The sequence below is a fragment of the Heterocephalus glaber genome, unplaced genomic scaffold, assembly GCF_053883595.1.
Source record: "Heterocephalus glaber isolate CG9 unplaced genomic scaffold, H.glaber_assembly_v1.0 deba00001504, whole genome shotgun sequence".
Classification (NCBI taxonomy): Eukaryota; Metazoa; Chordata; class Mammalia; order Rodentia; family Bathyergidae; genus Heterocephalus; species Heterocephalus glaber.
The window spans coordinates 6,019,820-6,047,760 of record NW_028258324.1 but is presented as its reverse complement, the minus strand read 5'-3'; the positions used below and the strand labels follow the sequence as shown (position 1 = coordinate 6,047,760).

The 27,941-nt window shown below is 43.4% G+C and overlaps 1 protein-coding gene and 1 long non-coding RNA gene across 5 annotated transcripts; both read right to left on the bottom strand.

Moving 5' to 3' along the window:
- Nucleotides 1–16: 16 nt before the first annotated feature.
- On the bottom strand, nucleotides 17–6,153 carry Glyctk (glycerate kinase). Of its 4 annotated transcripts, none has more exons than XM_021241668.2 (5): nucleotides 6,132–6,153; nucleotides 2,946–3,361; nucleotides 2,591–2,742; nucleotides 1,762–1,937; nucleotides 17–1,209 (listed from the first exon to the last, which is right to left on the bottom strand). In XM_021241668.2, exons 2-5 carry the CDS (start codon nucleotides 3,320–3,322, stop codon nucleotides 343–345), a joined length of 1,572 nt encoding a protein of 523 aa, XP_021097327.1. In that variant the 5' UTR covers nucleotides 3,323–3,361; nucleotides 6,132–6,153; the 3' UTR covers nucleotides 17–342. The 4 variants fall into 4 exon arrangements, with proteins under 4 accessions (XP_021097327.1, XP_004834273.1, XP_004834272.1 ...); XM_004834216.4 differs by lacking the exon at nucleotides 6,132–6,153 and adding an exon at nucleotides 5,871–5,951; XM_004834215.4 differs by lacking the exon at nucleotides 6,132–6,153 and adding an exon at nucleotides 3,512–3,946.
- Nucleotides 6,154–16,540: 10,387 nt separating this feature from the next.
- LOC110345257 (uncharacterized) lies at nucleotides 16,541–27,939 on the bottom strand. Its single transcript, XR_015440804.1, has 3 exons — nucleotides 27,765–27,939; nucleotides 26,584–26,634; nucleotides 16,541–21,877 (listed from the first exon to the last, which is right to left on the bottom strand). It is a non-coding gene; the product is annotated as an uncharacterized LOC110345257 (long non-coding RNA).
- Nucleotides 27,940–27,941: the final 2 nt, after the last annotated feature.

Here is a 27,941-nt window from a genome sequence, read left to right as displayed (position 1 = left end):
AGATAAACATAAAACACACAGTGTGGTCCTTTTTATTTCCAGTCTTTCTAGCTTCACTCCACAGAAGAAACAGGCTTAAGAGATGCTCCGAGACTGACCAGGGGAGAACTAGGACAGTTAACTGGCCAAAAGGCCAGTCTTCAGGACTGCCTGCTGCCATGACAGAAAGCAGGGGTGGAGGGGAGCTCCCATCTACAAACCTCAGAGAGGTGGGAGAGCCAACCAAGCAGCTAGGGCTGAGGAGGGGAGGAGCCCTAAAGCACAACAAGGCCCTAGAGACCCATTCTGGTCTTCCCTAAGACTCTGCTCTTGTAGACTCTGCTCTTTTCTGAACCTATGCCATCACTGAGGCCGCAGCAACAGAAGGTGGGCATCCATGACGTTGGTACCTGTCAGCCCTGTGTATAACAGGTGTTTTCCACCCTGAAGGCGGCAGAAGAAGGTATGTGTGTCATTGTGGGCTAGGAAAGTGGTCACATCCAGCCCCTCAGCAGCTGCCTGGCTCTTAAGCTCAGGCATGACCCAGGCCCCAGCAGCCTCAGTGGGCCCATCCTGCCCATCAGTGCCACCACTCAAAAACAGTACATCAACAGGCCCCAGAGACCATCTTGCAAGCTCTGCTCCAACACGCAGGGCCAGTTCCTGGTTCCGGCCACCCTTGCCGGAGCCCTGCAGCTGTACTGTGGGCTCCCCACCAGCCAGCAGGCAGACAGGGCCCTTAGCCTCCACTACAACCTCCAGCACCTCCTCCAGCTGCAGGTCTGAGAGCTGGAGCTTAGCTGCAAGCTCACGGAGTTTTACAGTCTCGTCCACTGAGGCCATAGCTGTGGATGGGATGAGATGCGCTCCAGCCACATGGGCTAGCAGCCCATAGAACTGAGCCACACTTTTCACATCACCCTGTATGGCTGCACTCAGCACCACAGCCCGGTAGCCCAGCAGCTGGGCCTGCCTCTGAGCCTCAGCCAGTGCCAACACATTAGAGCCAATGATCACATTGAGGACATGACCACAGGTGTGTGGCCCATGGGGGTCAGAGTCGGCCTGAGCAAGCACGGTCTTCACAGAACGTGGCAGGGCACCGCGAAGTCCATAGCGATTGAGGATGTACAGACAATCTTGCACGTTGTGAGTGCTAGCCACAGTGGGGCCACTGGCAATCACCTCCACAGGGTCTCCCACCACATCTGACAGGATCAGGCTCACCACCTGAGAAGGGCCACAGCACAAGACTCAATCCCACCTTCTCCTCGAACCAGAGTCTACAACGACAAACTGCCCCCTGGGTATCTTCCATCCAGTGCATTTCCTCCTGTCTCATTTCTCCTTCCCCTTCCCCTTCCCTTTCCCTTCCCCCTCCCCCTCCCCCTCCTCCTCCTCCTCCTTCTTCTTCAGTACTAGGAATTGAACCCTAGCATTCACACTGAGCTATATCCCCAGCCCTTTTTCATATTTTATTTTGAGACAGGTTCTCACTAAGTTGCCCAGGCTGGGCTCAAATGTGAGATCCTCCTGCCTCAGCCACCCATGTGCCACCATGGCCAGCCTCCCTGCCCACTTTTAACAACTCTCAAGTAGGACTGCAGAACACTTCACCATGGGGACACCCTCCCACTCCCTGGGGCCCCTTCTAGGGCTTCTCCCAGCCTGGTCATGTGAACTCTCACACCAGGCCCCTGCCAATTTGTATGCTGACTAGGCTTTCATCTCTGTCATATGTGGGGGGCCCAGTGCTGCCTGAGGAAGAAGCAACTCACATACCTGGGCAGGGTAGGCAGCCTGAGCCAGCCCTCCACCCTTGAGCTGGGACAGGGCCTTTCGGATGGTGTTCAGCTCCTGGATGGTGGCTCCACGGGCCGCCAGCAGCTTGGTGAGCATCTGTTTCTCCTCCAAGGTGACAGGTGGGATGGGGGCAGGCAGCAGGGCCGAGCCCCCACCTGCATGGTCAGTAAGAGTGTCAGACGGAGGGGATCTCAATCCAAAGAACCAGACAGTGACAGGCCTGTGACAGAAGTGAGCTGGGAGAGTGGGATTAGGACGCCCCCATGTGGACATGTAGTATGCGTGTGCATAGTCACTATGCCTGGGCCACCAGAGTGGCCATGTCCCCTGCCATGGGGTAACCCAGAGGTCTCTGCCAGCACTGGAAGAACTAACCATCCCTGAAGAGCCTGGAACATGGAACAGAGCAGGGGGAAAAGCAGAAGACTAAGGAGGGGACTCTATGAGGACTGGAGACTAAGTTCTAATCCTGGATGACAGTGGTACAGACAGCAGCAGTTAAGAGCGACATTTTCCAAGGGCTCTGAGGTGCCAGGCCCTCCATTAGGTGCCTGTGTGAGGTGCCCCTCCCTTTTGTGCCCTTTTAGCATCACCCAACAAGGTCAGTTGGGGGTGGGGAGGACCCTGCAGCTGAGGGGAAGACAGATGGCTGGACCAAAGCCAGATAGGAGGCACCATCCAGGCTCCTCATTGCCTCACTTGCCCCCAACTTCACCTTATGACTCTGGGGGCCCAGATCAGTTTCTCAAAGATCTGGCATTTGGAACACACCCCTGCCAGCTGTCCTGAGCCAATCTTGCACCCGCACCTGAGATAAGCACAAGCAGTAGGTCATCAGCTGTGAGTCTCTCTGCCAGATCCCGGATGGCCAGTGCAGCCCGAAGTGCATCACGATCTGGTAAGTTGTCCTCCGCACCCTCAAATACCTGGATACGGCTGTGTGGCTTCAGCAATATCTCCCTGAGGAGGGAGAAAACACAGAGGAAGAAATAGGGTGGGCTCCTCTCCTCCCACTGATTTCTCAGCTGTATATGTGAAAGGGACATAAACAAGGATGCCCCCTGACATCCTTCCTGGGGCCAGGCCAGACTCAGGAGGAAAGAGAAGCTGGTGAGGAAAAGACAATCCAGGAAAGTGGAGAGCAGTCCCCCATGGCTCCTTACTGCTTGCCAGCATGTTCCATGGCAGCACGGATCCCTTTGGGAACACTGATCACACCCTGCACAAGATGCTGGCCCAGTAGCTCCTCCACTGCAGCTGCCATGCCGAGTACAGCCTTGCCAAAGCCAACGAGGTACAGGTTTTGCTGCAGCTGGAAGCTCCGGTCCCGCACCTTCAGCTGTCTGCCATCTGGATCCAAGGACAGTGCCCTTTGCAGCATGGGCCCCGGCTGCACAGCACCCACAGCACTCTCAAACAGCTGTCGCGCCTGCTCTGACAAGGCCATGCCGCTGACCAGCCGGGCCACTGGGGGGCCCCAGAAGAGGAGACGTGAAGGGGCTCGGACCAGACAGGGCAGAACCTGCAGGGCTGCAGCCATGCCCCTCTGCTCTCAGCATCACCTTGTACCCATGACTGCCTAGGGGGAAGAAAGCACAAGTGAGGCCAGAGACAGAATGCCTACTATGGGCAACCCTCCAAGGGCTTAGGGCTGGTAGACCCCCATAGCTGCCGCTGCAAGAATGAACTATCTAATAGGTCAAGGAGACTTCTTGAAGCACATAGCTACCTGATCTCACTACAGTCCTTGCAGCCCAGTCCTGCCACCTACCAAGTCCTCCTCTTCTGCAGATCACACACTGGCCTTCTGGATACTCATGCCCCAGGTCCAAAGTTCCTGGCCCCTCCTCCTAAGTCACCCCTTTGGTTGACAGTTAATCATTCACAAAAGGAGCAATTCCCACCAGTGGGCTCCAGCTCCACCCCTTTTCCACCTCTTGTACTTCTGAGCTGTCGCCCAGGCCAATGCCCTTTTTGGCACTTGTGCTTTGCCTCTTTACCACTTCTGCTGCCAGGGGGCTGACTGTCCCACCAACTGACCTTAAGCCCACTCACTTCCACCCTGCTCTTTCATTAGGTCCTGGGACTAGGCTAGGAAGCCTGGAAATGCTGGTTCTGTGTGGCAAAGGTACAGGCTCAGCAGCAGGGGACACAACCTGAGGAATCCCAGCACTCAGTTCAGCAAGAGAGCAAGGTACAAATCAGGAGTAGCAGCTGGGTAAGGTAGCTCACATCTAAAATCCCAGCACTGGGCCAGGGATTTAGCTCAGTGGTCCCCTGGCTGCTGCACAAGGTCCTGAGTTCAATCCCCAATTCCAAAAAATAAATAATTTTTTAAAAATAAAAAATAAATTTTTTTAATTCCAGCACTTTAGGAGGCTGAGGCAAGAGGATAGAAAGTTTGAGCCCATTCTGGGAAATTTAAGGATTTAGTGAGACCCTGTCTCAAAATAAAAACTTTAAAAAGAGAGGGTCTGGGGATGTAGCTCAGTGTGACGGCCCTGGGTTCCATCCGCAGTCCCATAAAATAAAATAAAAATCAGGAGTAGCAGCACAGACTGACCCATGGAGGAACCTTGGGGAAATCCCCAAGCATTTCATGTGGCTATGTGCTACAGGGCCCAATCTACTGGACAGGAAAAGGTGCCCTTCTACCCACATAGCTAGCCAGACCCAATCCTGCCAATAACATCCCTTCTGGCTCTCAAACAGCAAAACAAGTCCTGAGTTATACCACTCAAAGTGGTGTGAGTCCAACAGCTAACACAGGCAAAGGCCAGGCTCCCAACTTAGTCCAAATAGTCACTTTCCCCACTGGGCAGAACGAAAGCTAGAAAAGACTTGGGGTGAAGGTCAGGAAGCTGTAAGAGGGATTTAAGGACAATAAAGCCCCAAGGGGCTCTTCTGTAAAAAGACATCTACTTTTGTTTTGTTTTGACTTGTTTTGAGGATTGAACTCAGAGCCTTCCATATGCTACCACTGAGCTACACACCAGCCCCTAAAAAGGCATTTACTTTAATAAATGCCTCCCATGAACGCTTCAAACTATCCACAAGTGTGGATGGAGCAGAGGAAGGAGACTTGGAATTGAGGTTCCAGCTGTACCACAGGTTTTCTGCGTGGCTCTTTTTCTCTCACTGAGCCTCATCTGCAAAAAAAAAAAAAAAAAAAAAAAAAAAAACCCCAAAAAACAGGAGATGAGGTGAAATTAAGACTAATGGCGGGGGGGGGGGGGGGCGAGCGTGTGACTTAGTGATAAGAGCACTTACTTAGCATGCTTAAACCCTGGGTTTGACTCTGCAGTGTTCACAAAAAAAGCCAGGTTTGGTGGATGCCTGTAATCCCAGCACTCTGGGAGGCTTAGGCAGGAGGATCACCAGTTTGAGCCTAGCCTGAGCTCAGCGAGATGGGCTCAAAATAAAATATAAAAAAGGTCTAGGAATGTGGCTCAATGCAAAGGTCCCAGAGTTCAATCCCAATTACTACCAAAAAGAAAAATAGACTAAAGCTCTGACCTTTGACACTCTCAGGCTTTCTGATGCTGTCCGCTGTAACAAGAGAACCCCGAACACTACTTTATCCCTCACTCATATAACACCACAACTTCCAAAACCTGGCCATTTAGCTGGCCTGGTTCTCAGATTTCCTATAAAATAATAGCCCAGCCTGACTCCTGTTGTGACTGGGAACACAGAGGGCACTGCCATGAAGACTGAAAACGTGCCCAGCTTTCGCCAGGGGGATCCATGGAGCTCACCCATTAAGTTCAGAACTAAAAGGATTCTCGTACCTAGAACATCTGATTTTTACAGCCTGGGTGAACTCTATACCTACTTCTCTGACAAAGGTCTAGAGGAGTCCAGCTCTACTACTAGATCCCAGAGCCCAGGGCAGAAGGATGCTCAACCCTGACTGCCGAACAAAATACATAAAGTTCAGTTCACTTAGAATTGCAGATAAGTAATTTTAATGTATATATGTCCCATACAGTATTTGGGATACACTTAAGAATTATTTACTGCTTATCTGAAATTCAAATTGAACTGGTCAGCCTACATCCTTCACTTGCTAAATACGCCAACGTTACCAAAAGCTCCAGAGCAAAATGCCGAAACACCTAGAGGAACGGGCCTGACTCCTCCCCACACCAAGTGCGCTGACGCCACCTCCGGCTTTCACCTGCCCTTATATGACCCGGAAGTGACGTCATCTGCCCTCGCGAGGGAAATGGCTGCCTTGTAATGTTACGTGATGCGAGAAGTAAAGGCCCACTGCCTCTCGAGCCCACCGCCACTAGAGACAGGTATTACTTCAGAACACCGTACGGGCCTTCGTGGAGCACACTTACCGCTCCGCGGCTTTAGGCTGCGGCCTCCGATGAGTGTATCGGAAATACACGCTAGTGGGCGTGGTGGAATCCGGAAGTGGACTTGGGTAGGGTGGGGCGCCAGGGCGGAGAGTGCTGGAATTACCGCACTGTTACTACTGACCATCCCGAGACTTGATAGGAGTCTCCTTCAGGCCTCGGTTACTCCATCTCTGCTGTGGAGTTTCACTGGTTTGCAACAGTCGTTCCCCTTCTCACTGGCTTGCAGTGATGCGTCTTTTCTTTATCCTGTAAAATCAGTCGTTAAATACATCCCGAGCGCCCACTAGGTGCTACGGGTAGACACTGGGCTGAACACATGGATTGAGAGCCACTATCTCCCCTTAACCCAAGAGACATTAAGTCTTAGGGCCGGGGATTTAGCTCAGTGGTTTCGCCGGCTGCTGCGCAAGCTCAAGGACCCGAGTTCGATCCCCGGTACCAAATAAATAAATAAATAAAACGAAAATAAATAAATAATTATTCTCACTCTTCCTGTGGCTATAATCTCACAACTCATTGGTATTTCCCTCTCCTCCATGGCTCACCGGATACAACCCTCAGCAAGAGATTTCTGATCCATGATCCTTATAATCATGTGATTACAAGCTGCTTGTAAACACAAATGACCTTGGTCTTCCTAAATGCTCCTGCTCGCAGCACCACTAACTGTCCCCGCCTTGAGCCGAATTTGATTCATAAATCCTGACCAGATTCCAAAACCACAAGAATACACTTTTTACTAATGGAGATGAGGAGAGGACAGAGTCTCTAAAAATCTCATTGAAGGGCCAGGGATTTAGCTCGGTTCCGCCGCCTGCCTCACAAGCACAAGGTCCCAAGTTTGATCCCCAGCACCAAAAAAAAAAAATCTCATTGAAACATGTCTCTCCACCTGTTGGCTTTGGCAGTTGCCACATCTCTCCATAGGTCTTCAAACCAGTCTCTCTTGTCATGAACTATCCATAAACACACACTTCCAGCTCTCTCCCAGGGTTTTTCTTTCTTGTTATAATAAAGAAATTTTATTCCCTCTCCCAAATGATCTCCCCCCTATCATCAAAACAGGCACCTTTAGGAGGATTTCTCCTTTTTAATGTTGGGTACGATGTAAATATTTAAAATTTCATAGTTTTTCCTTGTTTAAGCTAACTTTATCCATCCATGCATTCATTCATTCTTCCATCGTTCAACAAACATTTCCATAGTGCCTTATATGGGCCAACTGCTTCTGTCAGGCTGTAAGCAGGAGACTAATTGTATTCATTTTTAAATCCCCCATTGCTGTCAGAAGCTACTCACAAGAAGCATTTGACAACAGTAAGGCTTAGGTGGCCCCTGGACTGTGAACTTATGCATGTAGAAAGTTGGTCTAATTCGTACCTGTATTTCTACTGCCCTGCATATGACCAGGCATAAATATAAGCTGGATTTTCTTCTTTCATTTTTTTTTATTAACAGAACAGAGAAGGGGTCAGCTGGAAAGTGAAAAGGATTTCACAAAAGGATAAGGGATGGTGGAAGTAGAAGGCATCAGGAAGCAATGGAATTTAGTTTTGAGAAAACAATTAGGCTTCTCAGGATGCTTATACATACCTTGATAGTGGCAATAAATATTTCCCTTCAATGTTTTCAGAGTGCACTTTGGCAATGAGTATCAATAATGACAGGCATGGTGATTCACGTCTATAAACCCAGCTACTGGGGAGGCTATGTCAGAGCACTTCAAGCTCAAGGCCAACTTCAGCAATTTACTGAGACCCTGTATCAATTTTTTTTAATACTCTTTTTTCTTTTTTGGTTTTTTGAGGTAAGGTCTTACTATGTAGTTCAGGCTGGCCTGGAACTCACAGCGATCCTCTTGCCTTAGCCTCCCGAATCCTGGGAGTATAGGCGTGTGCCACCATATTCCGCTCATAATAAAATTTTTTAAAGAGCTGGGGATGTAGCTTGGTTGTAGAGTGCCTGCCTAGCATGAACAAAGCCCTGGGTTCAACCCCCAGCAGAAAAAGGAAAGAAGAAGGGAAAACCAGTAACAATATTAAAAATATGATCTGAGCATGGTAGTCCATGCCTGTAATCCCAGCATGTGGGAGGCTGAAGCAGGAAGGTCACAAGTTGGAGGCCAGCCTGGACTACATAGAAAATTCAAGGCCAGGGGCCAGGGATTTAGCTCAGTGGTGCCACCACCTGCCTCGAAAGCGAAAGGTCCTGAGTTCGATCCTCGGTACCTCCCCCCAAAAAAGAAAGTTCAAGGCCAGCCTGAACTACATATAGAGACCTTGTCTGAAAAACAAAACAAACCAAAAACCTGATAGGTCAGGCACAATGGCATATGCCCTTGCCTCGGCTACTCAGGAAGCTGAGAGCATGGGTTCAATCCCCAGTACCAAAATAATAATAATGTTACACACATATTACTTTCTTGAGATGCTAGGCAATGAGAAAAAAAATGGAAAAGGTCATTTGATTACATGTAGAATATAAGCTTCCTATTATTCAAGCAAGCAAAAGGAAGAAGGCAATGGAGGTAAGGAAGGGTTTGTAAAATTGATTCATTCCAGTTAAACCTTAATTTAAATGTTCCCTTTTATAGCAAAGGAGTAGGGTGTCCCTGGGTGATGTTTGGCTGTCAGTGACCAAGGAAAGGTAGCAATAGCAGCACTCATCTCCGTTAATAGTGATGAATCACGGGAATCCCTGTAACTCTAAATCTCCCCTCACCAAGCCCAAGGGGTCAACAAGGAGAGTGAATGATGTAAATTTGGAAGAATAGGCTTTCTGATCTGGAGCTCCACAATAAATAAATCCTATTTGTTGTGAAAACTGATCACAGTTAATGTGCAGCCATTTTCGGTTTCAGATCCCTGAAGAGGTTGAGGTGTTTATCACCATGGCAGAAGTCATTTCTGAAAAGTACCCACTCTTTCCGCCGCCTGTCTCCCAAGCTCAAGGACCCGAGTTTGATCCCCGGTACCAAAAAAAAACAGTTTAAAAAAAAAAAAAGTACCCACTCTTGGGCCAGGGATTTACCTCAGTGGTTTCGCCGCCTGCTGCACAAGTGCAAGGACCAGAGTTCAATCCCCGGTACCAAAAAAAATTTTAAAAAGTACCCACTCTTCTATTGACATTTGACCTGTTGTCCTCCATCCTCACCTGGTGGAAACTAGAAGTGGTTGTTGACAGGTGTTTACTGAGTCCAGTTCTTTTCAGGCACGTGGAAGGATTACACTTGTAATTGAGTGGAGTCATGTGACTAGTTCTGTCTAATGAGTTGTAAGTGGAAGTAAGAGGGTCATTTCTAAGAACAGAACTTAATTTTTCATGTGAGAAGTTCCTATCCATTTTTTCTGTTTGCATCCAGCATCTTCTCTGCCAATATGAGACCCTGAGTGACTGATGGGAAGAGCCATTCTGCCAAACTTCAGTGGACATGGACTGAATGTGGAAAATAAACATTTGATGTTTTAAGTCACTAAGATGTGGGAGTTAGTGTTACCGCACCACAATTTAACCTATTCTGGTTGATACTTGCTCTTTATCCTTGAATTTTAATTAAAATTCCAGAAATCCAGACCTGTATCTTAGATCAACACTTTTATTGATATTGGATCATCCAGGAAGTGTTTATTCATCCTCATTGGCATTCCTGTTGCTAGATGTGCCAGCATGCTTCAGGTCACACACTGTAGAACCCTGAAACTCTTTCATGAAGTATGTAACAACAGTGAGGAGATAAAGAACACTGTACTATATATTGACAAACTCCAGGAAGCCTGGTGCACTGATTAATACTATGAAGCAGACGTACAAAGGAGAGCCAGCACCCAGAAGGCTGAGGGAGGAGTTCAAGACCAGCCTGGGCTCTATAGTGAGACCATGTCTCAAAAACAAAAAAAGTAGAAAACAGCTTCCACAAGGAGAATCCCTCCACATTAGTCTTGGATTTCTATGGCAGGACAGGTTTTTATTCCATCAGTTCATGTGATTTCTGCGTGTCCCCCTCCAGTTGTTTGTTTTGGTTTGCCACAAGTGATCCAATTCAGGGCTTTACACATGCTAAGCACACATTTTACCACTAAGCTATACCTCCAACTTTTCAATCATATTTTAATTATGACCAAACAAAGACAAATGACAGAATTCAGGACAAGCAAGAAATGTAAGATTAATTTAGAATCAAAAATAAAAATACTGGGGCCAAGGATTTAGCTCAGTGGTGCTGCCGCCTGCCTCACAAGCGGAAGGTCCTGAGTTCAATCCTCCTCGGTACCTAAATAAATAAATGGGGTAAATATAAATGTATTCAGTTTTTCTCCAAGGTAAATACAATTTGGTTATTCTGACCTGAAAAATATTGTGAATTATTATAGTCCATCTGTCTTAGTTCCCTTGTGCTGCTATAACAGAATACCACAGACTGGGTAATTTATAAGCAATAGAAATGTATTTCTCATAGTTCTAGAAGCCAGAAAATCTAGGATCAAGCCATTGGCATGTTCAGTCATAGGTGGGGCTTTCCCCGAGATTACTGTGTCTAGAGTATGTGATGTTGGAATCAAGGGTATGTGATTACTAAATTAGTCCACTGATTGTTTTGGCATTGTTCTGGGTATGGCTAATAGGAAGGCCCACCCTGGGTGTGAGTGCTACCTGTAAGGGCAGGTAGCCTGGATAGACTATAAGGGACAGAAAGAGGGCTGCTGTAGTCACTTGCTGTTACTGCTATTTCTGCTTGTCTTCTGCTTCCTCCTGCCTGCTCTGCCATGCCACCCTCCTTTGGCGCCAATCAATTATGCACTGAAACCTCTACAAACTGAACCAAAATAAACCTTTCCTCCTTTAACTTTGGGCATCAAAGGGTTGACAAACCCTTAGCCAACCTTATCAAAAAAAAAAAAAAAAAAAGTAAAGAAAAGACTCAAATCTGTGCAATTGGGAATGAAAAAGGTGAAATCACAACAGGTCCTGCAGAGGGCCGGGGATTTAGCTCAGTGGTTTCGCCACCTGCTGCACAAGCGCAAGGACCAGAGTTCGATCCCCGGTACCAAAAAAAAAAAAAAAAAAGAAACAGTCACAACAACAGACCCTGCAGAAATCCTGAAGATCATCAGTACTTACTTCGAGAACCTGTATTCTAATACGATGCAAAATACAGGCGAAATGGACAGATTCCTAGATACACATGAATTGCCAAAACTGAATCAAGAAGATATAAAAACTCTAAATAAACTTTGGGCATCAGGTATTTTGTCTCAACAAGGAGACAAGTAAGGCATTCTCCCTCCTTTTATGGCCCTTGGAGGAACTATCATGACATGTGTCTTAGTTGCTTTCTAGTCACTGGGACACAACCACACCTAGAATTTAAAAGAGGAGCAATTTATTTTGTTAATGTGTGGTCAGCTGGCTACAAAGCAGAAACAGCATGCTGGAAGGGCCTGCTGCAGAGGAAAGCTGCTCATATAGTGGCTGCCACGAAGTGGAGATTGAGGGAGGTGCCAGGAAGGGAAATACATACTTCCAGGTCACACCCCCAGTGACAGGCCTCTAACCAGGCCCCACCTCCTAACAGCACATTCAGCTATTGAACTCATTAATGGACTAATCCACTCATGAGTATAGTGCCCCCATGATCCAGTCACTTTCCAAACACAAGGTTTTGGGGGGATACCCCAGATCTAAACTACAAAAGTGTCCAAAGTCCATGTGGAGAGGAAAAGTTGTCAAAACTGCATAATCAGTAACATGCAAATCAGGGCTGGGCTTGGTCAAGGGTTACTGACCCACTGGGCACATGCTGGAAGACTTATTGTGTATAAACTAGATTACCTGGTTACTTTTTCCCATTGTATTTAGAACTAGATATCCTGTTCCTGGGCTAATGTTTAACTCTGAAGGTGAGTCTAGCCCAGAAAGTCTCAGAAGGTCCTCCCTTCTTTCTCCAACCATTGCTTTAGCTACCTCCTGCCTCACCCTCATTGGCCAGAAGGTGGGAGGACAAAAAGGCATAACACTTTTATAAATGCCTCTTTTATGAAGGCCCTTAATTCCATTCACAAGGAATGAGCTCCATGATCTAATCATCTGCTCTAGGTCCCTCACCCTTTTTTTTTTAAAGATGTGTCCTAAATTGCTCAGACTGACCTTGAACTTGTGATCCTCCTGCCTCAGCCTCCGGAGTAGCTGGGATTACAAGTGTGTACTGCCAATGCACCCACTAAGGCTCACCTCTTAATACTATTTCTTTGTAGATTAAATTTCAATGTGAATTTTGTTGTTGTTGTTTTCTGGTACAAGGGATTGAACTCTGGACCTTGTGCTTGTAGACAAGCACAGTGCCACTGATCTACATCCCCAGCCCCTGTTGTTGTTTTCAGACAGGGTCTCACTATGCAGTTCAGGCTGGCCTTGAACTCACTGTGTAGCCCAGGATGGCTTTGAATCCATGGTGATCCTCCTGCCTCAGCGTCCCAAGTACTGGGATTACAGGCGTGCCCCACCAGGGCTGGCTCAACATAAATTTTGGAGGGCTACATATACTCAAACAATAGCAGTGCTCATAAAAGAACCTGGGGAATATTCATTGTAAAATCCACAGTGAAAATAAAAGATTGATTTTTTTAAGTTAATGCAGTATCTAAGATAACTCAGAGAGTATCAGCTACTAACACCAACCTAGAGGCAACTGCACCTTAGAGAGGTACTTCTAGGCTCTGCAGCCCCTTTCTCATGTACTTGATTTCCTCAACCTTGGGGCCTAAAGTCCTGTTTGCTCAACCTCTTCTTTTTTTTTTTAACCTCTTCTTTCTTACCATTCAGCCCCTAATACCTCATAGAATGCGTAACAATTTGGCACCTGCCACAAGAATTACAAATGGTTCAGGTGTGGAAGAGCCCCTTTGAAGGGTTTCCAAGGTCAGGTCTGCTGTAACCTTGGAACTGTGAGAGGCCCAGTCTTGCTGCCACCCGAGACAGCCAGTAACTCGAGAGTAAGAATGATAGGAGAAAAAGAGTATTATGAGCAACAAGCCAGTATATTGCAAGATGTGGGACCAATACCCATGATCATCTTGCCTGGCACCACTGAGAGAAGGTTTAATAGTATCTTTTGTGGGAATGTTATCTCAGTTTCAGGCAGGTGGCTGCTGCCAGGATAGTTCATTAATCTTGAAAAATGGCCAGTTCTGGAATATAGATTATCAGTTCTTTATCTCAATCCAGAGATCACACTATCAGAGTGTGTCAGATCTGTGAATCTAAGAAAATATGATCAGAAGCTTGTTTGAAGGTCTGTGCATCTGGTTTCTGTTTCTGCTTCGTAGTTTCCAAAAAAAAATTATCTTTTAATTGTGACTTTTCCTGTAACCTAGGAATGGAGCATGCATAAAGAAAGTGCCAGTGCATTTTAACTGATTTTACACCTAGTCCTTAAGATATGGATCAAGGTGTATAAAGTTTCCTGGTAAATTGAAAACAAGGGAGGAGAAAAAGATCTTTTAACTCATGGTGGGACTTCAAGCTTTCAGCAAACTGGCCCCATCCATTCCTTACCTATCTGTGTTTGTCACACAACCCTTTGTTCTGAAATGCTGGAAACTTCATGAGTGTGAAGCCAGAAGATAGAAGAAGTTAGGCAGATAGGGATCAAGTTCAGAATAATTAACCTTGAATAAAGTAAAAGCACTTAAATGAGTTAATATACCAAAAGGCCCCAATAATTAACAAGTAAACTATCAGGGCTTACTGGCATGCAAGAGACAAAGAACAGGTCCCTAAACAAATGGGAGAAGCCCTGGAGGAAATGAAGTGCAAAGAAGCTTGCTTTTCAGACATCAAAGGCTTACCTGCAACCAGAAGCATCCCTGCATTCTCTCACATTCACTCACACCAAAAGCTGTATAAAAAGCCAATAGATTTAAACATCTAAGGTGTCCACCTTACAGAACCCCTCCCCAGATAGTAGGGAGATTTTCCTTTTATTCTTTCTAATAAAAACACATTTGGCTATTCCCTGCTGCTTATTGCTTTGCTGTTTTGTCAGTATTATAGACTGTAAACATGAATCCACTCATTTAAACAGGCCCTTTTGTGAGGAAAAGCAAAGTTTATTCCAGTGAACAGAGACTAAAATCAAGGAGAGATTCTAACAGCTAGCAGGGAAAGAAAACTATGCTTATATAGATTTTGGGGAAGGGGCTATAATCATAAGGAATGTTTATGACTTGGATGCCCAAGGATGGTCTGTTCAGGTGTGTAGATAATCACTGGACTTCTCAGCCAGAGAGACTGTATACTTTGTTTTGTGTCCATTTGTACTATTTACAGAGAGGTTGTTGTTGTTTGCTAAAAGCAGCCTGTTTGTTTAGACCAGGCATGACATTCAGCTTCAATCTTTGTTGCCCCAAAATAAGGGCCCAGATCACAGCAAGGAGGGAACTGGTTACATGGGCAGCTCTAGTGAGAAAATTGGCATGGTGCTGAATAAGAGGAGGAAGCAAATCAATAATACTGGAGACCAGTAGAGTGAAAAGTCCAAACATCTTACCAGGAAGCAGCTCAGGGGCCACCAGAGCCTGTTTCAGTCCTCCCTTGGTATCTATCCTTGGTATCCAAGGATTGTTTCCAGGATCCCCACAGAAAACAATCTGTGGATACTCATCTGCATTACAGTGTTACCTTGTTATTTATCATTAAATGGTTCGAGGAGGTGCAACAAGTGCCAAAAAGACAAATATCAAATTATTTTGGGTGGAAAGGGACAAGCCACAAGGCAACTGTAGCTTATACATAGACAAGTTGTAGCTTATACATAGAATACCAAACAAATCATAAGTACCAGAACAAAATTTTGGCATCAGAATTCATTAAGTACCAAATCTGACAAGTTTCAAAGTGGACAAGTGCCAAAAATGACTATATATGTTATTCACATATAGCCCATACACATCCTGTATACTTTAAATCATCTCTAAGTTATTTATAATTCCTAATACAGGGCTAGGAATGTAGTGCAGTGTTTTCCTAGCATGTGTGAGACCCTAGGTTCAATCCCCAGGGTCAAGGAAAAAAAAAATTCTTGACCTAATACAATTTAAACACTGCAAAAATAAGAACCAAGAGAGATTATGTAAAGGTGCAAATTTCCAATGATGAATGTCATTATATTGTATACCTAAAATGTACCAATAAAATAAAATTTAAAATAAATAAATAAACACTGCAAATCGTTGTTGAACTATATTGTTTAAGAAATAATGACAAGAAAAAAGTATGAGTTAAGTAAAGATGCAGCCCTATATATTTTGAACCTGTAGAATTGTCAGAAAAGGTTTTTAAGCCTTTGGAAACAGTTCTGTAGCTTTAGAGACAGTGCTTCTGGGGCATTAGGCACCACCTCCTATTTCTGGGCAGTCAAGGTTTATGTGAGAAGGTCCCATCGATTCCTGCCATAATAAGGCATTGTTTGGCAACAATGGACTTTGTTAAATGTGAATGGTTATTTGCCCTTTGTCCTGGAAACAAGGTCCGAGCTTTCCAATGCAGAGCAGAGTGTGAATCCAGTCTCTAGCCCTTTCCAATGCAGAGCAGAGTGTGAATCCAGTCTCTAGCCCTGACTGGCTGTGTGACTTTGAGAACATTACTTAACCTCCCTATCTTCATCATTAAAATGGGGCTAAGAGGGTTTGGGATGTGCAGCTTAGAGGTAGAGCGCTTGCCTAGCAGGTGTGAGGCCCTGGCTTTGATCCCCAGCTTTGCTAGGGGGGAAAACAGAGTTAAGAGTATTGAGTAAACATTTCAGGTGCCTGTAGAAAGGCTGCAAGTTATGGCTATACTATTCCTGGGTTGGGCTAGCTTCACAGATGTGTAACCTATACAGTCACACTGGGAATCACATTCAAAAGCATCTTGCTCTTGGTTTAGTATTCTATTGTTGCCACCTTGAAATTCTTAATCATTTTTTAACCAGGGGCCCTTCCCCCCTCCCCCACTGTGTTGGGCCCTGCAAATTATATAGTTGGTTCTGCCACCAGAAGAAAATGCCTTCTTTTCACCCAGACTCCTTGGTCATAGAGTCTCGGGATGTCTCCAAGAGATTCCAGAAAGTGGACATATTCTGACCCTGAGCTACATAGTGAGGGAGCGGGAGGTGACAGAAGGTTCCCGGGCAGTAGTGAGGCTTCAATGTCCTAGATGCCAGGGCCAAGAGAGCTCTTTAAGCTCTCTTCTAAACTCTCTTCAAGAAGCTTAGAAACCCTGAGCTCAGCATTTTTAATAGCACTCCTGGAAGCCCCCTTTGAGTCTTCCACAGTTGACTCCTACAGGGAGGGAGACTGAGCACAGTGTGTAACTTAGTGAGGACTAGATATGAGGTCGGCTATTCATTCCTTGCCAAACAAGAAACAAAATTGTTCTAATCTTTTTAAATGTTTTAAAATATATATTAATTTTACCATAGAGAGAGCAAAAAACCAATAGAAAATATGTTTAAATGAATAAAAACATTGCTGGAATTCCCTTTAACTTGATTATACTTTCAGGTTGATAACACCTCACTAGGCACAGTGGCACCTACCTGTAATCCCAGCACTCTGGGAGTCTGAGACAGGAGAATCATACATTTGAGCCCAGTCTGGGCAATTTAGCAACTTAGCAAGACCCTATTTAAAACTAAAAAAGGGTTGGGTATGAGGCTCAGTGGAAAGGCCCTTCAATCCCCTTTCTCCCCAGAGATAGAGAGAGAGAGAGTGGGGGCGGGGGAGAACAGAAGATTAGGGCATGGCAAAGTGAGTGGCTGGGCAAGTGAGTGTCAGTAACAGAAATGTAGCACATGTGCCAAGCCCTGCTTGAGGGACCAAAGACTGCTATCTTCAATTCTTCTCATGAGATCTCAAGCAGATTCTTTTTTTTTTTTTTTTTTTTGGTACCAGGGATCAAACTCAGGACCTTGCACTTGTGAGGTAGGCAGCAGAACCACTGAGCTAGATCCCTGGCCTCAAGCAGATTCTTGATAGGAGGGCCTAGACCTGACATAAGCCTAAGGAGTTGGCAATACAAAAAGATGGCTGCCATTAAGCTCTTGCTCACTGTGCTTTCTCTTTCACAGTGGTCCGCTCTCACCCTACAGAGTGTACAGTAGTATTTCTTTTCCTACTTTTAATTGTTCCACATTCACTCTGCACAGCATGTTTCTTTTCCTACATTTAATAAATGTAAAACCTCACTTGTCTTGACCAATTATTTGTTCAGGTCAGAAAGAACCTAGAAAACACCTCTAAAAATAGTACAGTTAGAAACAATAGAGCTAAAAACAAGTCACTGTCTTCCATCCATTTAATTCTAAACAGCACCCTATGTCCATTCCTCCTTCCATTATTCTTTTTTTTGGTACCAGGGATCAAACTAGGGACCTTGTGCTTGCAAGGCAGGCCCCAGAACCACTGAGCTAAATCCCCGGCCCTTCCTTCCATTATTCTAAGATAGGAAATAAAATAACAAAAACCCAAGAGATCTCTGATGCTCCAGGTGAGAGCACGTGGTGTTAGATCTCCCAGCCTGACCTTTAGTCACTTTTACTTTACTCCTACCTCAGTAAAGATTTATAAATATGTACTATATGTCGTGCATGTAATAAAGATCAGAGTGAATTCTGGGACAAGCTTGCATATCGAGAGCCCCTAAAATGATTCAGCATCCCATCAGTCATTCCTGTCAGTCACAACTAGACATTCAGGGGGAGGCACCTGGTTGAGATGCATATCCTTTAAATTCTGAAAGCCTTATTTATTGAGGATTGTGGCTGTTGCTGTTTCCCTGTGCTATAACTTATGTGCAGTGCTTTTCCTTTCCTGTCACCTGCCACCATTTTTCTGTCTGTATCATATCTTTTTTTGGCACCAATGAGCCCTGAGCACAATGCCTCTTGATCTTCAATGAATGGAGCTGCTTGCCGCTTACTATCAGGTGTACACTTTGCAATTCTTTTCCCATTGTACACAAAAGCCTGGACTATAACAGACTATAACTGCCTGTTTCACAGTAATAGATAGAGTACCCAACACCCCGGAACCTGATAACACACGGAATTACCTCTGTTCATCTCCATCATAGAACATTTCTTTGCTCTTAGTGGTGAGTGAAATTAAACATTCATTTAGCAAACCAAGCAATTTGTCAGGCATTAAGTAGTTTTTTTTCAATTTTTATTTTTTTATTAGTGCATATCTGTAGTACATAATGATCATATTCCTCATGGGGAGTTCATATATGTACATAACACCTTCTTAATTCTTTTTTTATTCCCATGCACTCCCCTCCCCCTTAAACAGTATATCAACTGTTATCGGGTAGCTCTTTCTTGAAGTGGCTTGACAAATAAACGTTACCATGTTCTGGGTTACTTGCCTCTCCTAGAGCTGGATTCAAGGTTCTTCTTGTCTTGAACAAAGAATTGAACAAAAGGAGTAAAAAGCATGGCAAAGTTTACTTGAAAAAGTAGAAGTGAAGAATGAGGGAGAAACTGGCTCTACAGAATAAACTTGGGCTGAATAAAAAAGGAAAAAGCAAGATAAAAGAACACCTAGAGAAACCAGAGCAGGCTTACATGAGGAAAGCCTCGATACCAAACTCTTCTTGGCATGTGTATCCTTTTATACTTTCTGTATCTCAGGAAAACCCATGAGAATTTCTATGGGCCCTGGGAGATAGTGTTGGCTGACACCAAGTCTAGGGTATCCTATTAAAAACCTGCTGAGTACTCATGAGAAGCCCACATGCAGGGGTTTGGGAACTATTCTATGCATGTATTCCAGGATCTTGTAATTAATAGGTCACTCTTACTTCCCCAGCCAGTTTTGCTATGCCCTAATGTCCTATGTCAGAACTGTAAGTGACAACTGAAACAATCTATAAAAAAATTACCACATGTTCCAATTGTGTTCCAATATTCTGCTTTTCCTATTTCCTCTTCAGCAATTTTCTTTCTCTCTCTCTTTTAACCACTCAGGACTGGTGATCCCAGAATCTTCACAATGAGCTACATCCTCAGCCATTTTTTATTTTTTGAGATAAGGTCTTGCCAAGTTGCTAAATTGTCCAGGTTGGGTTCAAACTTGGAATCCTCTTGCCTCAGTTTCCCAAGTGCTAGGATTACAGGCATGTACCACCACACCTAGCTTGGATTCCTTTGGCTAAACTAGTATATTCAATTATTATATATTAAGCTCTGGTTGAACTTTGGCTAAAATAGGAAGCAAAATTACTTTATAGCCATATGGTAGAATTGTATGTAGCCATTCAAAATGATTATGTAAATCTATATTTATTGACCTGTAAGGTGTTCTTTGTCTTTTATGAAAAGAGCAGGTTATATGCCAGGTATGGTGGTACATGAGGATGAGGCAGAAGGATCACTATGAGTTTGAGGCCAGCCTGGGCTACATAGTGAGTTCAAGGCCAGCCTGAAGCACATAGAGAGCCCTTGTCTCAAAACCACTCCCCCAAAAAGAGTGGATTTAAAATATATTATAAGCCTAATAAAAATATATTTCAAGAAAAAACTAAGACGTTCTACATCAAAATGGCAATTTGTTATATATTATTACAATAAAAATGTAGCTGGGCATGGTGGCACATATCTATGTCATGGCATGGTAGGCAGCTAGTCAGGATCAAAAACTCAGTACCAATAATGAATTAGAGGGACAGAGTTTAAGAAAGGAAGATGATTTATTTGTAAGGAAAAAAAAAGTCAGAAAACAGAAACAAGCTGCCCTGGAAAGAGAGCAGGGGTAAAAAGATGAATACCCTTGAGCCCTTGTCCTTGGTATTAGGATTAGGGACCCTTCCTTCCAGATGGATACCTGAAATTAGTCGCAATCTGATTTGTTCCCTAGGCTGTCCTTGGATGGGTTCCAGGTCATAAGAACCTAATCTGGGCTCCTTTGCCTATGTGCACATTGCTTTTGGTGGGCTTTGTTTGACTTTTTCCCTTTTGTCCTTGTCAGGGCCTTATCTCTGGGATGTATAGGTTGGTTAGGAGGAGCCTTAGAGAAAAGGCAGTTTAGAGTAGTGATTAAGGGGATGCATGTGTATCTAATGCAGTAATATAATGATTCTAGAGTGAAAATACATATATATAAATGCATGTGTGTGTATTTTATATACTAAATAAGAGTTTCTTTTTATTTCTTTTTATTTTTTTGGTATGGGAGTTGAACTTGGGACCTTGTGCTTGTGAGGCAGGTGGCAGAATCGCTGAGCTAAATCCCCAGCCCCAAGAGTTTTTTTTTAATTAGGTAAGCCAGGGATTTAGCTCAGTGGCACTGCACCTGCCTCAAAAGCACAAGGTCCTAAGTTTGATCCCCGGTACTGAAATTAAATAAATAAATAAATAAATACATACATACATAAATAAGGTAACTGCCCCCTTGTCTCCTTTGCACTTTATTGGAGGTGTAAGAAGGTGGTTATTCTTGTTTCCATGCTCCTGGCTTTCACCATGCTTTGCCTATCAGTTTTTCCTCTGGTTAATCTCTCGATTACAGAGCATTCCTTTCTTTGTTGTAAATTCTTAGGTTATTTGTGCTATCTGGTGCCTGCTATATCTGGTTTGTTTTATTTATTTATTCATTTTTTTTTTTGGTACCAGGGATCAAACTAAGGTCCTTGCGCTTGTGCAACAGGCGGTGAAACCACTGAGCTAAATCCCCAGCCCTTGGTTTGTTTTATTTTTTCCTTCTCTCTGCCTTTGTCCTTTTAATCATTCCTGAAGGAATTCCTCTAGTAAAGTTTTAACTCCTTTACTCAGGATTAGCAGTGAGTCTAACTGCAGAGGCAAAAGCTGCTTTTAGTAAGATTTTCTACTAATTTCTGTAATAAAACCTAAATGAGGCCCTTATTCTATTCTTTCCCTGCCTCTAAACTCATCCCTACCTCTGCAAGGCTGAAACAGCAGGACTGCAAGTTTAAGCCCAGCCTGGGTAACTTAGTGAGACCCTGTCTCAAAAATAAAACAAAACAAACAGAAAAACGGGCCTGGGGATATAGCCCTGGGTTCAATCCTCAACACTGCAAAAAACAAAAACAAAAACAAAATAAAAATAAACCACAGTGGCTAGTTCTGGATTCTATGCTTTTTTATTATTCTTTATTTGTACTTTTTAGTTTTCTGCAGTGCATATGTAAAAACTTTTTTTTTTTTTTTGAGATAGAGTTTTGTTATGTAGTTCAGGCTGGCCCTTGAACTCACTATGTAGCCCAGACTGGCCTCAAACTTGCACCAATCCTTCTGCCTCAGCCTCCCAAGTGCCGGGATTACAGGTGCATGTGCCACCATGCCTGGCACTGGATACATAAAAACTATGATAAAATAAATGAGACAGTGATTAAAAAGAAAAGAACAAGCTGGGCATAGTGGCACACCCCGTAATCCCAGCACTTGGGAAGCTGAGGCAGGAGGATCACCTTGAGTTCAAGGCCAACCTGGACTAACCTCATGGTGAGACCCTGTCTCAAAAATCCAAAAAACAAAAAAAGGAAAAATAAAAAATTAAGCCTGGAGCTCCTTTTAAAACAGCATGGTTCATTCTGGATTGCAGCTTTCCCTCTGTACACTCACCACTGGAATGAGCCTTTCTGGGTCCCTTTGAAAATCCATCCATTAAGGCAGTGATACTGTTGGACTGGAAGCCAGCAGAGCCCCCACTACAGTAGGGCAGGGAACCAGGCTAGGAAGAAAAATGGTGAGAATATAAAAATGATCCTCTTGAAATATGAAAAGATTTTTTTTTCTGCATTCAAAAAATAGTTCAGGTTAAATAGGGAGGGCTGGAGGGGTTGAAGGGAGGGCTGGGCAAGGGTGAAAAACAACCAAGAGAGACTATGTAAAGGTGCAAATTTCCAATGATGAATGTCCTTATATTGTATACCTAAAATGTACCAATGATTAAAATGAATAATCGCTAATGTAAAATAGGAATAAAAGGTCCAAAGGGGTAGGGGTAGTGGGAGGCACAGGGGAAAGGAAAGAAGGGAAAGGAAAAAATGATGAGAAATGGAAAAAATGGAAATAAAGTCTTTGTAAATAGGGAAGGGTGGAGGGGGTGAAGGGAGGGCTAGGAATGGGGAAAAATAAGAACCGAGATGCATTATATAAAGGTACAATTCCCAATGAGAAATGTAATTGTGTTGTATACCTACAATGTAACAATAAAAGAATTTAATAAAAAAAAAATAGTTCAGGAAGTCAAGACTGGGGAGGACGTTTTGGTCTTAACAGTGAAACCTTGAAAAGGTACAAGCCTATAATCTTTTTCTAATTTGTGGCTTTTTAGTACATGTTTGCTGCTCATCATGATTACATTCATTGTGGGAAGTTGGTACATGTACATAACACATCTTGATTCTTTTTACTTCCCCTTTCCTCCTCTCCTCTCCCTCCCTCGTAGTACAATCTTTGTTTGGTTGGTTGATTGGTTGGTGTTTGAGACAGGTTTTGCTGTGTATACCACACTGACATTTAACTCATTATGTAGCCCAGGTTGGCCTTGAATTTGCAGCAATTCTCCTGCTTCAGCCTCCTAAGTATTGCGATTGCAGGCATATGCCACCATGCATGGCTCCTAGTGGTACTGTTGCAGAATCCAAGAGACAGGAGAGACCAATGGGAATCAGGAGGACTTTATTTCAAGTTTTAGGTGAACACCAGCTCAACAGACTAATGTCCAAATGAGGAGCGATGGGCAAAGAAAAGTTTTAGTTTTTATACATTTGGTCGAAGGGGTGTGGTCTTTTTAGTGATGTAGCAAGCAAGCTTATAGGTGCAGACAGTTTTCTAACTTAGCTTTGAAAGAAGACAGTGTCTTATGAATCACATGGGAACAGAGTGTCATAAACTTTGTTTACAGGACATAGTTGTCAATTTTATCTGTACCAGAACAAAGAGTTACAGCTATGGGGGCGGGGGGGGGGGTTGCCCAAGGCTGGGAAGAACTTGTTATTTAAGTCCTGTTTCAGTACAGTCTTGAAAGATATTCTGCAAACCTTTGTCTTCACTGACAACATTCAGTAGAAAATGTCTGTTTCTTTGGTTATTTTTGTAGTGTAGGGATAGGGGTCTGTGGCAGGGGAAAAATAGAATAAGAGCCTAATTAGGCTTTGTTTAAAAAATTAGTAGAAAATCTTACTAAAAGAGCTTTTGCCTCTGCAGTTAGATTCACTGGCTAATACCAGATGTAGAAAGGCACCAGATAGCACAAATGGCATAAGAATTTACAAGAAAGGAAGGAATCCTCTCTGATGAAGAGATTAATCAAAGGAAGACCTGACAGGCAAAGTGTAGATAAGGCTCTGACAAGGATAAAAGGAAAATGTCAAACAAAGCCTGCCAAAAGGAATGTACACATAAGCAAGGGTGCCAAGGTTAAGGTCTTGTGGCCTGGGACCCATGTGAAGATAGACCAGGGAACCAATCAGACTGTGACAAGTCTCAGATATCCACCTAGAAGGAAGGGTCCCTAACCCTAATAAAAGACACCAACAACAAAGATTCACAAAGATTGCCTCCAGGGCAGCTCCCATGTCTTCAGCTTTTTCCTCTTTACAATTAAATCGCCTTCCTTTCTTAAAACTCCATCCTTCTGATTCATTATTGGTGCTGAGTTTTCAATCCTGGCTAGCTGCTCACCCTGCCCTGACAGTAGGCTAACAGGGACCCCCCAAAATCGTGTCTCCTGGTTGTATTCACTTTCCAACTATTGACATACAGGGGCCAGGGATTTAGCTCAGTGGTTTCACCGCCTGCTGCACAAGTGCAAGGACCTGGGTTCGATCCCCGGTACCAAAAAAAAAACCCCCAAAACCAACTATTGACATACAATAGTAACTCTGCTTTAAAGAAAATAGTTTATTCTGGGCCAAATACATTCATGGCCCAGTTCCCCTGAATGACATGTTCTACCATGGAATAGGTACATTTTCATAGTCACGAAACAAAAGAAAGCCATAAATCAATACAACAAAAATGACATAGATCATCAAATGGTGGAAATATCAGATAGGCGGCAGCAGCAAAGCAGGGAAATCTTTTCTATAGATTCCAGATGTTATCTTAGAGATAGCACTCTTAGCTTTAGGGCTGCAAGAGGTTAAAGGTCTGCTAAGTTTAATGGTACATTCCTAAAAGTTTGTATATAGTTATAAGAATGTTAGATCTGATTTGAGAAACTAATCACTATGTTGATTATTGTTTTATTTACCTAAATATCACATAATTCATAAAGTGATCCTGGTAACCATTGAGTTTGCCATATTTTGTATCAGTGATGTTAATTTGCTATTGCCTCAAGAAAAAGTTCCCTAACATTGATGACGCCAGAACCTAAGGAGCAGTTATCATGACACAGTTAAAAGGCTGTCTTCCCACACCCTAAGTGTCCATTTGTCTCTAATTGTAATAGAGGACAAAACCACTTCATTATGGGGAATGTGGAGTATTATACTTCATTCTACATAAGGGAACTTACAGGTAAATAAAGTGCATTCGATGAAAGAGTGATAGTATTCTTTGAATTAGTAAAGAGTATACCTATGCCAATGATTTTAACAAGGTTTATGTGTGTTATTTATATAGTTGTTATAGTGTGGTTCTCAGAAAGCAAACAAAACACAATACAAAGTCAGATATGAGGGAAATCTCTTTGTTCCACAAAAGTATTTACAAAACAGAATTTGATGACTGTATTTTGTTTTCTTTTTTTTTTTTTTTTTGGTACCAGGGATCGATCGAACTCGGGACCTTGCGCTTGCAAGGCAGGTGCCGGAACCACTGAGCTAAATCCTCAACCCTATATTTTGTTTTCTAATATGTGTCTTTAACATTTTATATCATAAACTAAAATTTATAGTGAAACAAAACAAAAAAATCTTAGATTTGATACAAAAGTTAAGTAAATGGTTATTAAAGGCTCTAAAGTAGCCCACAATAATTTTGGGACTGGATGACCTACAACATTCCATTTCTCTACAATCACAATATTCTAACCACCCCAAACAGTTCAAAGGATCTTCAACAGAGATGTGGCTTCTTCAGAGAACTTCAGTTTACATAGCTCCAGCATAGCATCAGATCTATCCTTATTGCCATCTAAAGATTTAAAGCCACTTTGTATCACCCTTTGTACCCTCTAGAATTATGGGGAAGTGAGTGCTGTGGGATGGGGAAGGCTTTTCTTCCTTTTTTTTTTTTTTTTTTTTTGCAAATTTGGAAAGTTGTCATCCATTCAGGTTTCACTCTAACTGGCTTTTTCCAGACCCTGGAATAAACTGTAACCAGAAGCCCTGCTCTTTCTCAGAAGGCAATTGCAATCCAGATTTAGTTAGGCTTTTACCGTCTTTCCTTGGAGAACAGTTTCTCTTTGTAGAAATCCTTTTTCTCCTTTTTACCTAAGTGGATGAGATATAGCCCCTAGCTCTTTCCAGGAAGACCTCAAGATCCCTAACATCCCACTACCATTTTTTTTTTTTTGTACTAGAGATTGAACCCAAGGCCTTCACTCTGAACTATAGCCCCAACCCTTTCTGTTTTGATTTTGAGATAGGGACTAAATCACTAAATTGGCTTGCAATCCCCCTGCTTCAACCTACCAGAACACTGGGATTACAGGTGTGTATCACACCCAGCTCCATTTTGTTTTTACCATTGCCCAGGTTTTGATGGGTCTCTAGATAGCACACCATTCTCATATCAGTGATATACTCCTTTCTGGTTTTCTTTATTAAGTAAAGCAAAATGAATAGACGCTGTCTGTATTGTCATAGACCCCAAGCAATTAACCTTTAGAGGAGTTACATACAAAGTAGAGATGTATGGCCCTGCATAGGTTGCACTGGGTTTAACCCTTTCTCACATAGAACATTAAAGCCAGGAAGTATGGCTCTTAACTTCATCAGAAATTGCTTTCCTTTGTTAGGGATCACCTTTTTCTCTTTTTAAGGCAAAGAATCCCTTTTATCATAGGATCATTAAAACAGTCCTAGGGACTACAAAGAGGGTAATGCAACTATTCTATATTTTAGTGCATATTTATTAGAGTATTATTTATACAGAATAATGGGTTTCATTTTGGCCTATTTTTATATGCATGTAGCATACTTTGATCATTTCCATCCCCACTAGTCCCCTGTTCTATACACTGAATGTGGTGATTGCATGATTGTATATAGATGTCACAAGAACATCTAAAAAGGTTGATTTTTATTGTATGTAAATTATTCCTCAATTAAGAACACCAACAATCCAGTTTACTAAGATAGGAAAGTGTATAAAACACTAAGGCAGAAGGAAAGGAGTTGATTGTATAAAATTAATGTGTATGTATGAATAAGGAGGAGGAAATCAGAATTTTAAATTGTATTCTAGGGTCCGGGGATTTACCTCAGTGGTTCCAGCGCCTGCCTCTCAAGTGCAAGGTCCCGAGTTTGATCCCTGTTACCAAAAAAAAAAGAATTTTAAATTGTATTCTGTTGAATGAGGAGATACATTTTCCTTTCTTTTTTTAAAAATTCTTTTATTGGTACATTTTAGGTATACAACACAATTACATTTCTGATTGGGAATTGTACCTTTACATAACGCATCTTGGTTCTTATTTTACATTTTCCTTTCAAGGGATTCTTTGATGCTATGAATTTTGGGCTGTGAATACTTTTGTTTTTCTCATGATGCTGGGGACAGAACTCATTTAGCTCATGGCTTTCAGCCGGCTAAGCAAGCACTACCATAGAGCTACACCCCCAGCCCTATAAATATGTTTTGCAACTTACAATGTTTGTTACTATTATGCCTGACCTGAGTAAGACCCTCTCAGCAAACATGCTGCCTTCCACAAATAACAGGAAACCACTACAGGGTTTTAACTACCGTCAGTAAACAGAACAGAAGGCCATAAAGAAATTTAGGACAGGATATACAATATCCAAAGTCCGGTATCATCTGCACATCTGCACTGACCGTCCTGGGTACCTTGACCCCAAACGTTCCACTCCAGATTCCTTAGGATTACAACCCCTTTCCCAAACCCTATGAAAACCAAACTTCTCCTCTGGCTAAGGACTGACATCTTTCTCAATCTCAGCAGAATAAATCAGCTCTTACTGGTCACACAAAACCTATGTGTGAGTGGTTTCTCTTGGGCCGTTTGTAACAGTTACATTTATTAAAATGTATGGAGCTGTACACTTAAAATTAGTTTACCTCATGAACTGTTATGTTTCAAAATGTTTTTAAAGAAAAGTATAAAGTTCTGGGTAGTAGTCATAAGGGTGTACAGTATAGAGTATTAGAACTTAAAAATTCATCCACTTAAAATCTGCAGACTAGAGGCCGGGGATTTAGCTCAGTGGTTCGGCCACCTGCCTCGCAAGCGCAAGGTCCTGAGTTCGATCCCCGGTACCAAAAAAAAAAAAAAATTGCAGACTATATTGTTCCTCAAAAAAATAATAAATTGAAGCCCTCTAAGCCAGAGCTGTGGTGAGGAAGCAGTCAAGTAAGTCCACAACCAGATTCATACCCCTAGAACTGGCTTCCAGGGGTGTTCCCGACTCCCCCCGCAGTACCTAAATTCTGGGGAGCGCCTGAATTTCCTGAGGTCTCAATCAAGCAAAACTGCGCTGGGCCCTAGATCACCCCCTCAGCCTTCCCACTCACTGGGGAAGTAAGGGTCAATTACCCCCGGTCCAACGGGGCCGCAAGCCCTGCCGCCGCACCACCGCTCCCCGCCCCCTGCAGCTGCG

Coding starts and splice junctions, on each gene's coding strand:
- Glyctk (XM_021241668.2), bottom strand. CDS start 3,322: ATGGCTGCAGCCCTGCAGGTTCTGCCCTGTCTGGTCCGAGCCCCTTCA. Junction 1,938..2,590: donor ACTGCTTGTGCTTATCTCAG/GTGCGGGTGCAA, acceptor CTGACCATGCAG/GTGGGGGCTCGGCCCTGCTG. Junction 1,210..1,761: donor AGGCTGCCTACCCTGCCCAG/GTATGTGAGTTG, acceptor GGCCCTTCTCAG/GTGGTGAGCCTGATCCTGTC.